Here is a 16,924-nt window from a genome sequence, read left to right on the forward strand (position 1 = left end):
GGTGGACGGTGTTTCCTCTCCGCTCAGAGCTGAAGTGGGTTGGCTGTGTGTTCGTGAAAGACTTTCGTCTCTTCCCTCGGGATCATTGTCTGCGGGCCGAAGATATCACTTTCCCATCGGTGAGTATTGAGACCGATCCCGAGCGGGGAGATCCGATGTTGGCCATGAGCCCTGAATGGTGGGCCAGGAATTCATTTGTTTCCCAACTATCTGGGCTCGTCAGAAATGTGTCGACTTCACTTAATCTGCATTGAACGATCCAAACCATTAGCCCAGGCTGTCTGTTTCCGCAGAATTGAAATGGTAGTCCCGCCGACAGGTCACGTGAGGCTGTGTGCCGCAGATTCGCCCCGCCCTCCGCTTTGTGACGCAAGATCACGTGGTGTGATTTTGCCCACTGAGTACTATTAACTTCCCCGAACTCGCCTCGTTTCCTGAGGCTCCTCACATTTGTCCTGGAGCTTTATGGCTGTTGTGTCTTCTCCCGGAGTGGAGTGGGTGAGAAAGGAGAACGTCCCAGGTTGTGGGGATCTTTGATTTCACTGCCTGCTTTACCGAGGGACTGGGAAGTCTTGGGGGAGAATTGTTCGAGCCTCAGCTCCCCGCAGCCTGTTGTGTCCTTCAGCAAGGCATTTAGCCACACATTACTCCTGCACGTTCATAGCCCAGCGACGGCGGCCGGTCCAGTATGTACAAGAGAGGATCTGTAAACAAATTTCCTGAAATAGACCTGTTTTATCCTGGAAATGGAGTGATAGTATAACAGTAAAGGAAGTGCAACTTTTCCCTGTAAATTATCCTGGAACCGATTTGACTGTTATTCCTGGAAATGTGTACAGTGCAGTTGTTGCTAACAAGGCTTACAAGAATAATCTCAGGAATGATCGGCGTCATGTATGAGGAGCATTTGATGGCTCTGGACCTGTGCTCAATGGAGTTCAGAGGGATGGTGGGGGTGGTGGAGGATATATGGTTAAGTAAACCTACCAAATGTTGAAAAGCCTGGATACAGTGGACATGGAGTGGATGTTTCTATTAGACAGAGAGTCTGTGATCTGACAGCACGGTCTCAGAATAAAGTTGCTTCCCTTTAAAACTGAGATGAGAAACATTTTTTTTGGCCAAAAGATGTCTGATATCAATGGCTTAACGACATTATGGCCTGCTTGGACCTCGAAAAAATTCATTATTCAGTTCTTAATTCGGATCTAAGGTTCCATAAGGTCTGGGGACCTTTTATCGAGTACTTTCATAACCTTCCTCTTGACTAGGGTGTTTTTTTTCGTTTTTTTTCTTCTTTTCGGTCCCTTGCTTTCAGCTCCCTCTTTTTTTTTCTGGTAGCAGGCATTATTATCCTCTGTTGCTAAGTGTATTCACAGTCTGGGAGTTTGACTGTCCGGACTTATACTCTTTATACTGTGTGGTGGTTGGTCTGGTGTTGTTGTTTTTTCCTTGTGTTGTGGGGCTTGGGGAGGACACTAAGCTCACTTGTCTTTAATTTAGGTGCTTTTTTGTTAAAGTCTCTTCCTTTGTAGCATATTGTTATTGTATGCTTAATCTAGCACTGTATTAATTCTCCTCATTGGGATTTGGGGTTTTTAATTTTGTAAAATGTTTTGAAAAACTAATAAAAAAAATTTTTTTTAAAGATGTCTGATATGTGGAATTTGTTGCCGCAGAATTTGTTTGAGGCTGCCATTTGGGTATATTTGTGAAGATTAATATCCTGATGATTGCTGAGTAGCTTCAGGGTTACAGAAGGAAGGCAGGAATATGATGTTGGAATAAAAATCAGCCCTGGTTGAGTGCATGAGTGGTGGGCAGACCAGATGGATTGAATCACATAATTCTGTTCCTGATTGAATGATGGCTCCTTCTTATCCCATATCGTTTTGTGACATGTGAGGGACAATAAAATATTGTTTACTGAGGTCATTACATCTGCCTTCAGTGTTTAAATTTCAGTGAGTTTTGTTCTTAGTAACATTAAGCAGACATGTTTGGTTCTCCTTTTCATTGTTAATGTGCTTCATTATCTCTCTGGTTAAAGTTAGACCTGCACTGAGAGGTTTATTGGAAGAAAAACCCCAACTGGAGGCAAAGCACGACTGAAGACGAGGGAACAGCAACAAGTGAACCAGCCCGAGGATTGAGAGCATCAACCGGAGAGAACCCATCTGACTAGGAGATTCCAGTGAGTCAGTCAGGAGAAAGTTTGGTGAGTCCCATTTACTCAAACACCAGTCCTTTAGACATTACATACCTGTACAAAGGAATGTAGGAAATAGTTGGGAGTGAGACTGAATGTGCCCAGAAGAACCAGTTATGCCAGTACCAGTCAGACACAGTTGTGAAGAAGCTCCCCCCCACCCCCGCAATATTCCCTTTAAACTTTTCACCCTTCACCCTTAACCCATGTCCTCTGGGATTTTTTTCTCCCCTAGCCTCAGTGGAAAAAGCCTGCTTGCATTCACTCTATCTATACCCATCATAATTTTATATACCTCTATCAAGTCTCCCCTCATTCTTCTACACTCCTAAGAATGAAGTTCTAACCTATTCCACCTTTGTAACTCAGTTTCTTAAGTCCCGGCAACATCCTTGTAAACCTTCTCTGCACTCTTTCAACCTTATTAATATCCTTCCTGTAATTAAGTGACCAAAACTGCACACAATACTCCAAATTTGGCCTCACTAATACGTTATACAACCTCACCATAACATTCCAACTCTTATAATCAATACTTTGATTTATAAAGGCCAATGTACCAAAAGCTCTCTTTACTGCCTTATCTACCTGTGATGCCACTTTTAGGGAATTTTCTATCAGTATTCCTAGATCCCTCTGTTCTAGTGCACTCCTCAGTGCCCTGCCATTTACCTTGTATGTTCTACCTTGGTTTTTCCTTCCGAAGTGCAACACCTCACACTTGTCTATATTAAACTACTTCTGCCATTTTTCAGCCCATTTTTCCAGCTGTTCCAGATCCCTCTGCAAGCTTTGAAAACCTTCCTCACTGTCCACTACACCTCCAATCTTTGTATCATCAACAAATTTGCAGATCCAATTTACCAAATTATCATCCAGATCATTGATATAGATGACAAATAACAATGGACCCAGCACTGATCCCTGTGGCACACCACTAGTCACAGTCCTCCACTCAGAGAAGCAATCGTCCACTACCACTCTCTGACTTCTCCCATTCTCAATTCCCAATCAAATTTACTACCTCACCATGTATACCTAGTGACTGAATCTTCCTAACTAACCTCCCATGCGGGACCTTGTCAAAGGCCTTACTGAAGTCCACTACATCCACTGCCTTGCCTTCATCAACTTTCCTTGTAACCTCCTCGAAACTCTCTAATATATTTGTTAAACATGGCACAAAGCCATGTTGACTCTCCGTAATAAGTCCCTGTCTGTTGAAACAATTGTCAATCCTATCTTTTAGTACTCCTTCCAATAATTTACCCATGACCGACATCAAACTTACCAGCCTATAATTTCCTGGATTACTTTTAGAGCCTGCTTTAAACAATGGAACAACATGAGCTATCCTCCAATCCTCTGGCACCTCACCCATAGATAACAACATTTAAATATATCTGCCAGGGCCCCTGCAATTTCAGCACTAGTCTCCTTCAAGGTCCGAGGGAATACCCTGTCAGGTCCTGGAGATTTATCTACTCGCCTCAAGGTAGCAAGCACCTCCTCCTCTTCTATCTGTATAGGTTCCATGACCTCAATACTTGTTTGCCTCATTTCCATTGACTCTATGCCAGTTTCCTTAGTAAATTCTGACGCAAGAAAACCATTTAACGTCTCCCCAATTTCTTTTGGTTCCATACATAGCCAACTGCTCTGATCTTCAAGAGGACCAATTTTATCCCTTAACTATCCTTTTGCTATTAATATACCTGTGGAAGCTCTTACTATCCTTCACCTTGACTGCCAACACTACCTCATTTCTTTTTTCAGCCCTCCTGATTTCTTCCTTAAGTATTTGTTTGCACTTTTTATACTCCTCAAGTACCTTCTTTGTTCCCTGTTTCTTATACATGTCATACATCTCTCTCTTCTTTATCAGAGTTCCAATATCCATCGAGAACCAAGGTTCCTTATTCTTATTCACTTTGCCTTTAATCCTGAGACTTTGTTCCCAGTGTGTCCTCGTGGGCCATCCAGAAATGATTTCAGCTGGTGACAACCCTGTTTTCCCCTGTGGGGTAACCCTCATGTGGAATCGGGCTAATGGTCGGACCTTCAACCAAGTGGGTCCAGTCTCCGCTGTTAGTCTGGCCAATTTACTCTTCAGAGTGCCATTGGCTCTTTCCACTCTGCCAGCGGCCCGTGGGTGGTGTACACAGTGGAATTGTTGCTGGATAGCTAGTTTGTTACATACTCCTTCATTTACTTTCACCATAAAGTGTGGGCCATTGTTGAACTCAGCATCTCTGGCAGGCCGTACCTGGGAATTATTTCCTGTAATAATACCTTCACAACAGTCACAGCAGTATTAATGGTAGTTGGAATAGCTTCAATCCATCTACTGAACTCATCTATAATAACTAAGCAGTATCTATAGCAATGTACTCTAGGCAATTCAATAAAATCAACTTGTAGACACGAAAAAGATCCACCTGTCAAGGGAGTCATACCCGATGTGCAGGGTACAGGATACCAACCATTCCCTCCTTTCCCAGGTGTGTACAATTATGTATATAATCGGCCAATATTCGTAAAAACTGTGTGGGAACACAAACCTGTCCCACTGGGTGATCCAAAAACCCAGGTCGGGGTCTTTCTGGCACCCCATCGGGGACCACAGTTTGTGCTCCTCCTCAGAGGCGTCCCCCTGAGAAGAACAAAACTCGAGGTAGCTGTAGAGCGGTGAGTAAGTTGTTTACAAAGGTGGCATTACTAATGGGGTGGCCAGAGGAAGTCAGGAATCCCCACGTTTCCAGAGAGCCCCGGAGTCATGTACAATTCCAAACGCATAACGGGAGTCTGTGTAAACGTTCCCACTTCTGTCTGTTGCTGGGATACAGGCACGAGTCAGAGCAAACAGCTCAGCCTTCGGGGTGGAGACAGCTGCTTCAAAAGAGGCCTGTTCAATTTCTGTCCGTCACTATCGCATTGTTTCCTTGCTGGATCCACAAAAGAGCTTCCATCCTCATAAAACGTTGCCTCAGGCTAGAGGGGGTGTTGCAGAATGGATGGGAGAGTCTGTCCTTCTTTCACAGTGATCTGGACAGGCTAGAGGGGGTATTGCAGAATGGATGGGAGAGTCTGTCCTTCTTTCACAGTGATCCGGACAGGCTAGAGGGGGTATTGCAGAATGGATGGGAGAGTCTGTCCTTCTTTCACAGTGATCTGGACGGGCTAGAGGGGGTATTGCAGATTGGATGGGAGAGTCTGTCCTTCTTTCACAGTGATCCGGATGGGCTAGAGTGGGTATTGCAGAATGGATGGGAGAGTCTGTCCTTCTTTCACAGTGATCTGGACAGGCTAGAGGGGGTATTGCAGAATGGATGGGAGAGTCTGTCCTTCTTTCACAGTGATCTGGACGGGCTAGAGGGGGTATTGCAGAATGGATGGGAGAGTCTCTCCTTCTTTCACTGTGATCCAGAGAGGATTGGACTGAAATTGCCCAGAGATGGGGTACAACGTCTTGGGTTCAGTCACTATTAAAAGGATGTCTTACCAGATGTCCCGTCTTCACCTCAGACTCCTTCCAGTATCGGAGTTGGCCCGCTTGCCAGTCTCCCTCGGTGCTGGAGGCCTGTTTTGTCAGGTTGTGGGCAAGGAGCCCTAGGCTCTTTGACTTGAACCCAGTGCAAACCCTGACCATAACCCTATTGGGAAACACCAGTACTGTCTGTCGCCAAAAGAAATCTGGAACTTCAGCCAGTAATGCAATGCCGTCTCCTCCTTTAACCTCTCCAATCACCGTGACTGGGAATTTCTGTCCCTCGAGGGGTGCATAATATTAGCTTTCCTCAGTTCAGCACCACGTAGGGTCATAACACAGAGTCACATGAGAGTCGCCGCTGGCAGAAGGGGTTTAAATGTACTGGAGACCAGATAAAGTGCCCACCACTGGGTGGTCAGAAACTGAGGAAGCTATCAGTTGTTCGCAGTTCCAGTGTGATATCCTTGTCCGTGCATAGAATCTCGACTTCCAACGGACAGAGCAAGTCTCTCCCTATGAGATTACACCCCCGTCTGGTGGTGACTGTAAAAGAAACCTCACACTGGCTCCCCTGGAATTCCACCTGCAGTGGCTGGGTACGTGAATACGTATGTTCCGTGCCTTCGAAACCAGACAGAGTGATTGTAGCGTCTGATAGCTGGAATTCCTTTTCCGATACTATTTCCTGATCAAGAGTGGTTGTGATTGCCCCCACATCAGTCATAAACGGAATTGAAATTCCAGCAACTGTCAGTATTACATTGGGCTCTTCCTGAGGGATGGTACTCATGGTTGGAAGCATCTTTGCTTGTCAATTTCTAAATGGGTTGTTGTCCCCACCTGTCCCTTGGTAGGTTTTTGTTCCCATTTCTGATCCCCAGATATAGCCCGTTTGCATCCTTCTTCTTGCTGAACATGTTCACTTTAAATATTAGTTCCTTTCGGGGTTGATCAGGAATCGAAAATCAGGTTCTAATAATATGTCAAAGCTCATCACATTCGATTTCGGTCATTGTCAGGCCAATCCATATTATCTGTTTTAATCATGTTGGCTTAGTTGGTAAGCATTGGAGCAGTAGGGCATTAAACTCGGGGACAGATTCCCATTATTAAAAGGCTTGGTCTCCTGCGAAAGTGCCATAGCAGGCCACAAATCCCTCCCAATAGTCTGGTCTTGATTCCCCAGGCTTAGGTTTGCATTCAAGTACTTTAGTGATGTTTACAGGTTACTGGAGAGCCCTTTCCAAGGCTTGAATAATCTGGTCAGTCTGTTCATTCCCATTATGGTTTCCCGCCTGTAACTCATGATAGGTTTGGTCTCTCAAATCTGCCTTCCATTTCCGCCCCTCATCAGCTGAGAGAATCATGCAGCAGAGACCGAATAAATCTTGTGGAGTCGCATTAAACATTTGTGTAGTACTGTGGACACACTGAGCAAACTGTGCTGCTTTTTCTTTTCCATCTGGGGCCTGATTCATGATCATTATCATTTCTTGAGGCTTCCAGGGTGCATACACAGGAATCACTGAGGGCTGTCCCTCCTCCTGCTCGTGGATTGGGCAGCATTTGGGTGGGCAGTTGTCTTTGTGGAGTCACTAACTCTGGGGATTTATTGGATTCTTCCCTCCCTGTCTTGGAATAATCCTCGGTATTCCCTTTCTGGATCTCAGGATGTAGTGACATCCCTTCCCAATGCCGCTGTTTTACCTGAGTGGCCACCGTATCTGGGTACTGGGAGGATTGGGGTTCGGGAGCACTGGGTGAACTTGGCCCCTGGTAAGGTGGGGGATTGTTACGGTGGGTGCCCACTCCTCATCACGGTCACTGTCCTCAAACAGGGTCGGTATGACAGACATGAGTTTGGGATCCCTTGTGTCCCTATCAGTTCGAACTTTAGACTGATATTCCCGCCCTTCTCTGCTATCTGGGCCGGCCTTGGTTTGCTTACGTTGTTTTTCCTGCTCTCGTTTTTTGGTGCCCATCCACCCATTCACGCTCCGCTTTTAGCGTCTCCCAACCTTTGGCGTTCCTTCTGCAGTACAGACCTCTATCCCTTTCTCACATGCATTATTCCTCCAACTTGCTGATAATATATTGTTCCACTTTACATCTTCATTCAGCCCATCTGCTCAGCACTCCCTATATTGGGATCGTGTTTGTGACTCCAAATGTTGAAGTTGAATAAAACTCGGGAGACCAACTTCTTATCGTCACCACAGTTCATTTTCCAGCAGGAGTTTGAGACCCAGTTGTCAAAGGGAAGGCATGTAAGCACTGCCACCTTCTGACAAGTGGACTGATTTAGTCAGGTTACAGCCATATATTTATACATAGTAAGCCCCATACGTTCCTATTGCAAGATGTTATTTGAACTGGTACGCCCACTAAGTCTGTTGGCTCCAAACTTAATTAAATAAGAGAGTTTGCTGACTGAAGGTTTTAATTACAGATGGATATACTATCCAGTCCTTATCAGTTATTCCCTTTGCAAGGCCCTGACTTAATTACAAACAGATGTTTATTCCTGTCCTTATCAGAGAGTCCTCCTCCCTTTACTCAAAAGAGGGTACAATGTATAATGTCATCAACTAATGAGGGTACAGTGTATATTATCATCGCTCAGTATGTCACTCTGCAAGCCACAGAGAACTGATAATGAGCCTGCCTTAGCTAACCACTGAAGACAGTGTTTACTTTGGTTCAAATATTCCTATTCAGTCCCAATTATTCTTTTAGCCAGAGGTTACATAGGTTCAAAATGATTTTATTTAATATATCCTTAATTCATCAGGAGGGTTCGGGGGAAATGTTTTTGTCTAATCTAGAAACTGGTGTCACCTGTGTGTATTGTGGCGATGCAAAAGTTGCTGTAGAACTTACAAGTGGGAAGAAGTGGAGTGATATTTGGAAATCTGACTTTTTAAAGCGTAATTTAGCAAGTAAACCACATATGCACAATGTGCAAAAGCTCTGGTAAGAAAGTCCTTCATTACCTGTTACAGTCCTGCTACATAGTTTGTGTGAGAAAGCAGATGAACTCGATCAAACCCAGAGGAGATCATAGTTCTTATCGACAGTGATTTCCTAGCTCTTAAAATGAATACCTAACTATATAAAAATCACTGTGCACATGTTGTCACTGGGTAAAAATAAGCACAGTGCATGATTTATGTGCACACTGGTCATTAGAAATTAGAGGGGGTATTGGAGGGAAGGTGCAGAGACTTCCAGTGTCCCTGATGCCCTCACCTACAAGATGTGCATCCAGCTGCAGCTTGTAGCCCTGCACTTGAAGGAGCTCAGACTTGAAATTGTTGAATTCTGGATCAGCTGGGAGTCAGAGGGGGTGATAGATGTGACATGAAGAGAGGTGAGTTACACCCAAGGTGCAGGACGCAGGAAACTGGGTGACAGGCAGGTGAATGAGGTTAAACAGCCATCGAAGAGTACTCTTGCGGACATCCCACACAACAGCAGGTGGACCACTTTAGAAACTGTTGGGGGGATTACCTGGCAGTGGAAAGTCAAATAAGTGTTAGGGGATTCATTAGTTATGGGAATGGAACAAGGAGGGGACTAATATCCTGGTATTAAGGCTTGCTGGAGCTAGTGTGGTGAGAGGGTGAAGTGGTTAAAATAAGTTGTAGGGGGAATGGGAGCCAAAGTGACTGAACAGATAGTGGAGAGGGTAAATTGAGTCAAATTGAATTGACTTTATTACATACATACTTCATACACATGAGGAGTAAAAGTCATTACGTTACTCTCCATCTAAATGTGCAATGTGTAATTTATAGTAATTTATAATATATTGTTTATACATAGAACAGTCAATATAACATCAACATGCAATTATATCAGCATGAATTAATCAGTCTGATGGCCTGGTAGAAGATGATGTCCTGGAGCCTGTTGGTCCTTTTGCTGTGGTACCGTTTCCTGGATGGTGGCAGTAGGAACAGTTTGTGGTTGTGGTGAATTGGGTCCCCAATATCCTTTGGGCCCTCTTTACACATCTGTCTCTGTACATCTCCTGAATAGTGAGAAGTTCACATCTACAGATGCACTGGGCAGTCTGCACCACTCTCTGCAGGGTCCTGCGATTGAGGGAAGTACAGTTCCCATACCAGGCAGTGCTGCACCCAGTCAGCATGCTCTCTATTGTCTTGCTGTAGAAAGTTCTTAGGATTTGGGGCCCACAACAAGCAACTTCAACCATCTGAGCTGAAAGAGGTGCTGCTGTGCTCTTTTCACAACACAGCCGGTATGTACGGAGCATTTGAGATCCTTGGTGATGTTTATGCTGAGGATCTTAAAGCTGTTCACCCTCTCAACCCCAGATCCGTTGATGCCAATAGGGGTTCGCCTGTCTCCATTCCTCCTGTAGTACACAATCAGCTCCTTTGTTTTTGTGACAATGAGGGAGAGTTTGTTTTCTTGACACCAGTCAGATGTTGTTCAGACCTCAGATATCGATCTCACCTACCTTTTCCTTTCCAAACAAGTTTGGCCAGCTTCTCTGTCACAGAAACATGGAGGAGTTCAGTACGGAAACAGGCTATTTGGCCCATCTAGTCAATGCTAAAAAAAACATTTAAGGTATCTATTGCAACTACCTGACTGTGACCATCGTCCTCCATACCCCTACCATCCAGGCTCCCATCCAAACTTCTTTCAAATGGTGAAACTGAGCTCACATGAACCCCTTGTGCTGACATCTCATTCCACACTCTCACGACCATTTCAGTAAAGAGCTTTTCCACATGTTCCCGTTAAATTTTCACCTTCCCCGCTTACCCATGACCTCTGTTGTCATCCCACACAACCTCAATGGAAAAAGCTGCTTGCCTTTACGCTATCTGTACCCTCATAATTCTGTATACTTCCAACAAATCCTCATGCAATGTTTAATGACCTTGTCTATGTTTAGTGCATTTTTTAGGTGTATAAGATGATGAGGGGCATTGATCGTGTGGATAGCCAGAGGTTTTATTTGCAGGACTGAAATGTCTAACACGAGAGGACATAGTTTTAAGGTGCTTGGAAATAGATACCGAGGGGATGCCAGGGGTAAGTTTTTTACCCAGAGAGTGGTGGGTGCATGCACTACACTGCCGGCTATTTGTGTGAGAGTGTTTCAGTTACTGTGTGGCCATGAACCCATGCAGCTCAGTGGGAACAGGGAATAATATCAATCTAGAGAGTCAGACTGAGCCAGGTCACAGATTGGAGATGGCAGAAATGCCCCATTCTTATAGAGACAGGAAGAGCATCAGAGAGTTTGATGATCATTCCAGATACCAGCACTGTGCCCAGTTAGAAGGTGATTTCTCTCTCCAACTTGGGTTGAACTTCACTGTAACAGTGTGATGCCAGATCACACCTTGACAACTTATGTGAACTCATCTGAAATGTTGTCCTACACCCATTGACAGATATTGTAAATCTTTTTACAGGTCAAAAATGACAAGGAATTTGTGTACAGGAATCTGGAGCTCAACACACCAGTTTTGCTGTCTCTGTCCAGATATTTAAGAAGTGGAGCAAGGGATTCACTCGATCATCCTTCCTGTTCAGACTGTGGGGAAGGATTCACTGAATCATCTGACCGACTGGCGCACCCGTCATTTTGCACAGGGTGGAACGATTCATCTGCTCAGACAGTGGAAATGGAATCACTCGGCCTTCTCAACTGAAGGTACATCAGCAAGTTCACACTGGGAAAGGCCATTCACCTGTTTTGTGGGTGAGAAGGGATTCAGTCAGTCTTCCCACTTGTGGACACGCAAGTCAGTTCATAGTGGGCAGAGGCTGGTCATCTGTTGAATTTTGGGGAAGCATTCACTAGGTCATCTGACCTAATGGCTCACCAGCGAGTTCACACCGGTGAGAGGCCGTTCACCTGCTCGGACTGTGGGAAAGGATTCACTTGCTCATCTAAACTGAAATTACATCAGCGTGTTCACACTGGGGAGAAGCCGTTCACCTGCTCAGACTGTGGGAAGGGATTCAGCTGGTCATCTCACCTGAAGGTACATCAGCGATTTCACACTGGAGAGAGGCCATTCACCTGCTCAGACTGTGGGAAGGGATTCACTATGTCATCTAATCTGAAGATACATCAGAGAGTTCATACTGGAGAGAGGCCGTTCACCTGCTCAGACTGTGGGAGGGGATTTACTTGCTCATCCCAACTAAAGGCACACCAGCGAGTTCACACTGGGGAGCGGCCATTCACCTGCTCGGACTGTGGGAAAGGATTCACTTGCTCATCCGAACTGAAGGTCCATCAGCGAGTTCACACTAGAGAAAGGCCATTCATCTGCTCAGACTGTGGGAAGGGATTCACTCAGTCAGCAAAGCTAAAGATTCACCAGCGAGTTCACACTGGGGAGAGGCCATTCATTTGCTCGGACTGTGGGAAGGAATTCACTTGCTCATCCGAACTGAAGGTTCATCAGCGAGTTCACACCGGGGAGTGGCCGTTCACCTGTTCATACTGTGGGAAGGGATTCAACTGGTCTTCTGAATTGAAAGCACATCAGAGATTTCACACTGGAGAGAGGCCATTTACCTGCTCAGACTGTGGGAAGGGATTCACTATGTCATCTAATCTGAAGATACATCAGAGAGTTCATACTGGAGAAAGGCCGTTCATTTGCTCAGTCTGTGGGAGGGGATTTACTTGCTCATCCAACCTAATGGCTCACCAGCGAGTTCACACTGTGGAGCGGCCGTTCACCTGCTTAGACTGTGGGAAGGGATTCACTCGCTCATCCGAACTGAAGTTACATCAGCGAGTTCACACTGGGGAGCGGCCGTTTGCCTGCTCAGACTGTGGGAAGGGATTCACACTGTCATCCCAGCTACTGAGTCACCAGTCAGTTCATACTGGGGAGTGGCCATTCACCTGCTCGGACTGTGGGAAGGGATTCACTCAGTCAGTTCAACTGAAGGTACATCAGCGAGTTCACACCGGGGAGAGGCCATTCACCTGCTCTGTCTGTGGGAAGGGATTCAATTGGTCATCTCACCTGCAGAGACACCAGTCAGCCCACACAGGGAAATGGCCATTCACCTGCTCAGTCTGTGGGAAGGGATTCACTTGGTCATCTAAACTGAGTAGACATCAGCAAATTCACACTGGAGAGAGGCCATTCACTTGCTCTGTCTGTGGGAAGGGATTCACTGAGTCATCCGAACTGAAGGTACATCAGCGAGTTCACACTGGGGAGAGGCCGTTCACCTGCTCAGTGTGTGGGAAGGGATTCATTCGGTCATCTACACTGAAAGTACATCAGCGAAATCACACTGGGGAGAGGCCGTTCACCTGCTCAGACTGTGGGAAGGGATTCACTCGGTCATCCACCCTACAAACACACCGTTCAGTTCACACTAGGGAGAGGCGAATCACCTGTTCAGACTGTGGGAAGGGATTCACTTCGTCATCTCAACTGGAGAGACACCAGCAAGTTCACACTGGATAGAGGATGATCTCCTGCTCAGAGTTTTGCATAAGATTCTCTCAACCAAATCAACTGAATGTGCATCATTGAGTTCACACTGGGGAGAGGCTGTTCACCTGCTCAGACTGTGGGAAGCGATTCACTCAGTCATCTAACCTTATGCAACTCTCACTTCGGCTAGCAGCTGAACTTTTGGAGTGATAGCTCCCCAGCCCAGCTAACTTAAGAAATCTCATTCGGGTGGATGCTTCATGATGTGTCCCGTTCCAAATCAGTACACTGAAATAACAAACTGTACACAATATGTGATTAAACAATTGAGATTTATAATTCTTACTTTGACTATAGGGTTAGTAAAGAAAACAAAAAGAAAGAAAAAGGGCCCGCTCTCTCCATTCACGTCTTCTCATCTCTCCCCAGCAAAAGGTGGTGAAATTCTCTCTTCCAGACTCACAGGAAAGAACAACATTTCTGCCATTGGATAGCCCCGCATTCCCAAACCCTGTTATCTCTAGTCATAACCTAAATATTGCTGCTACAGAGAAACAATTACCTCAGCATTGAAACATTGCATAGAGGCCATTACGTTAGCAGTGAAATCTTACAGCATGTTATACTTGTGACTCACCGCCGGGTTCACACTGGGGAGGAAGTTTCAATGAGCTGCATGCTGGATATTTGTCCATCACTGTTGCTGAATTCTATTTCGAGAGTGACTGTCGGTGCTGAACTCTGCAATTATTGCTGCTGCTCACCACACCCAGTTCTGCACCCTGGTCACTGGGCATGGGAGGAGTTTCTTCTGCTGCATATTCACCTTTAATGGGGCTGGAGTTTAATATTCTGCATCTGAGACAAATAAATCAGTTCTATTTTAAACTTTGTCTTTGGAACTCAGTGAGTTTACAACACAACTAGTGTACTCAGGCCGGCTGGACCCTGCCAGTGATTCTGTTCCTTGACAGTCCTTTTAAATCCTCCCCTATTGTTCATCTCCTGCTTCCCTGTGGTGATGGGTTCCAAACAGTCACCATGCTGTGGGTGAAGAGGTTTCCCTTAACTTTTCTGCAGACTGAAGAAGTCGCACGGATTGCAGTTCTGTCTGAGATGTTCTTCACCCCTCAAGTCTCTGGGCTGACGAAGAATGACATTGGGAGTTAACCTCCTTATTCAGGGCTCACTTCCATATTTTGGGCCATTTTCCCTGCTTCTAAAGGGTTGTTCAAAACACCACTGTCCTCTAAAGACTGAAAGCAGAATGGGAAACCATCCATTGGATGTTCAACGAAGCAGGGTCAGAAACCAGAGGCAGGTCCGCACAGAGCAGAGTTTGGGGCTCTGGACAATGGTCGGGATAAGAATGTATGATGAGGAGAAGGGAATCAGCAGCAGGGCGTGGCAACAAATGACAGAGTAGCAAGATTTGGAAGCTCATTTGATGGAAAATAATTCAGTTGTCTGACTGACAACACAGACAATGCCTGTTGTGAGATTCCCCATTTGTTGAGGCACGTGTGTGTTGAGAATGGTGATATCTATTGAAGCAGTTGTTCCTGCTTGTTTATTATATCCGGATAGTTATTTTAGATTAACCTGTCTGTTATAATGTATTGATTATAATATAAATTGTGAGATTCTGTCCCTAACTGGATATGGGTTCAATTTATGGTGCCTTAATGAGGTGATGGAGGTCATTCATGAGTTTGTATTTAAAAGCAAGATTTTGGTGAATGATATTTGCCACTTGATTGTACCTGCATAAGTAATCAGATTGAGTTAATCTGCTGCAGGATCCTAGGAATATGTTGGATTGTGTCTGGTTTCTCTTGGCATTTTCTGCATTTATTGCCTTGTTTGTTTGTATTGTATGTATTTGTGAGTTTTCTTGTTAACCACCTTGTCCTGTATTTCTGCAAGGAATCCCTCTGTTTCTGGGAAGAGGTGTCCAACTCTCAGTCAGGTGCTCGATGCTTCCTTTTCAACATCTTGTCTGCTCAGATTGTTGGGATGTCTCCCATGGAGGGTCATTCTCATTCCATTTGTTAATGTTTTCTTCCATATTGATTATTCATTTTTCTGAGATGGCCTCTCATTTAAGTTTTCTGGTTTTCTTAGCACAATTGCATCTACACACTTGGAGTGCTGAATCCTGTTTACTTTTGAAGAAAATATATACTTAAGTTTTATCTGACTATTGTGTGATTTTTTTTTTCCATTCGTGTTAATCCCCTTCCTCCTGTCTAAGGTACTGTTTGATAGTAAGTAGTATTTTCTGAAATTTTCTAAAGTTCTTATTTATCTTTGTAAATTTTACTGATTGAAGTGGGACTAAGGTATTTTTATTTTTAAAAAAGTCAATGTCGGTATTGATGAAAGTGTTTATTGCCTTTGTTGTATTTGTTAATTATTGAGCTCTGTTTGGCAGGTTTTCTTAAGCCTCGAACTAAATTTTGTCAAAGGTTCTCCCTATTTCACACTATTTTCTATTGTCTTTGCTTGTTGATATTCCAGGTATGTGGGTATCAAGAGTCCTGGTGAAGGGTCTTGGCCCGAAATGTTGATTCCCATTCATAGATGCTGCCTGACATGCTGAGCTCCTCCAGCACTTTGTGTGTAGTTCTGTAGATTTCTAGCATCTGCAGGTCCTCTTGTTTCCCACATACTTATTTTTCTTGAAATAAAAAGCCGGTTGTAGTGTCGTGTAGCTCTGTTGGTAAAATATTAAATAAAAACATGAGAAAGAGGTGGCACAGAGTTGGAAGATGTAGAATATCACAAGGTAGAATTAAGGAAGAGCAAATGTAAAACAAAATCCCTGATGGGAATTGTTTCGAGACCCTCAAACAGTAGTAAGTATGTGGTCCACAAATTACAAAGGGAGATAGAAAACGCTTGCCAAAAATGTAATGTTAGGATAGTCATGGGGATTGTCATGCAGGTGATTCGGAAAATTAGGATGGTGTTGGTCTCAAGAGGAGGAATTTCCTAGAAAGCCTACAAGATGCTTTTTTTAGAGCAGCTCGTGGCTGAGCCCACTTGGGGATCAGCTATTCTGGATTGGGTGTTGTAATGAACCAGAATTAATTAGGTCACTAAAGTCCAAAGAACACTTAGGGGCAAGTGAATTTAATATGATCAAATTCACCCTGACATTAGTGAAGGAGAAGCTAAAGTCGATGTGGAACAAAGAGAATTAGAGAGGCCTGAGAGAAAAATTGGTCAAAATTGATCTAAAAAAACGTGGGCATGGACGAAAACAGAGCAGCAATGGCTGGAATTTTTGGAAGCAGTTTGGAAGGCACAGGATATACACAGCGGCATGCAAAACTTTAGGCACCCCTGGTCAAAATTTCTGTTACTGTAAATAGCTAAGTGATTAAAAGATGACCTGATTACAAAAGGCATAGTTAAAGATGACACATTTCTTTAATATTTTAAGCAAGATTACATTTTTATTTCCATCTTTTACAATTTCAAAATAACAAAAAAGGAAAAGGGCCAGAAACAAAAGTTTGGGCACCCTGCTTGGTCAGTACTGAGTAACATCCCCTTTGGCAAGTATCACAGCTTGTGAACACTTTTTGTAGCCAGCCAAGAGTCTTTCAGTTCTTGTTTGAGTAAATTTCGGAGTTCAGTCAGAAGTAGCAAAGTACTGATTGTGGAAATTACAAATGAGAATATTGTTAGAGGCACAGAGAGCAGCAGCAGCACTGAAACAGGCCTTTTGGCCCTTCTAGTCCATGCTGACCTGTTTTTGTT

At 44.4% G+C, this 16,924-nt stretch overlaps 1 protein-coding gene across 3 annotated transcripts; it reads left to right on the forward strand.

Annotated features, from left to right (window-relative positions):
- The first annotated feature begins 15 nt into the window (after positions 1–15).
- On the forward strand, positions 16–15,853 carry LOC140724439 (uncharacterized). Of its 3 annotated transcripts, none has more exons than XM_073038886.1 (3): positions 16–119; positions 2,051–2,218; positions 11,156–15,853. In XM_073038886.1, exon 3 carries the CDS (start codon positions 11,561–11,563, stop codon positions 13,184–13,186), a length of 1,626 nt encoding a protein of 541 aa, XP_072894987.1. In that variant the 5' UTR covers positions 16–119; positions 2,051–2,218; positions 11,156–11,560; the 3' UTR covers positions 13,187–15,853. The 3 variants fall into 3 exon arrangements, with proteins under 3 accessions (XP_072894987.1, XP_072894988.1, XP_072894989.1); XM_073038887.1 differs by having other exon boundaries at positions 19–119; positions 2,055–2,218; XM_073038888.1 differs by lacking the exon at positions 16–119 and adding an exon at positions 600–686.
- The last annotated feature ends 1,071 nt before the right edge of the window (positions 15,854–16,924 follow it).

Source organism: Hemitrygon akajei, unplaced genomic scaffold, assembly GCF_048418815.1.
Source record: "Hemitrygon akajei unplaced genomic scaffold, sHemAka1.3 Scf000216, whole genome shotgun sequence".
Lineage (NCBI taxonomy): Eukaryota > Metazoa > Chordata > Chondrichthyes > Myliobatiformes > Dasyatidae > Hemitrygon > Hemitrygon akajei.

What these genes read in the sequence shown, in the direction of transcription:
- LOC140724439 (XM_073038886.1), top strand. Translation starts at nt 11,561, where the DNA reads ATGGCTCACCAGCGAGTTCACACCGGTGAGAGGCCGTTCACCTGCTCG.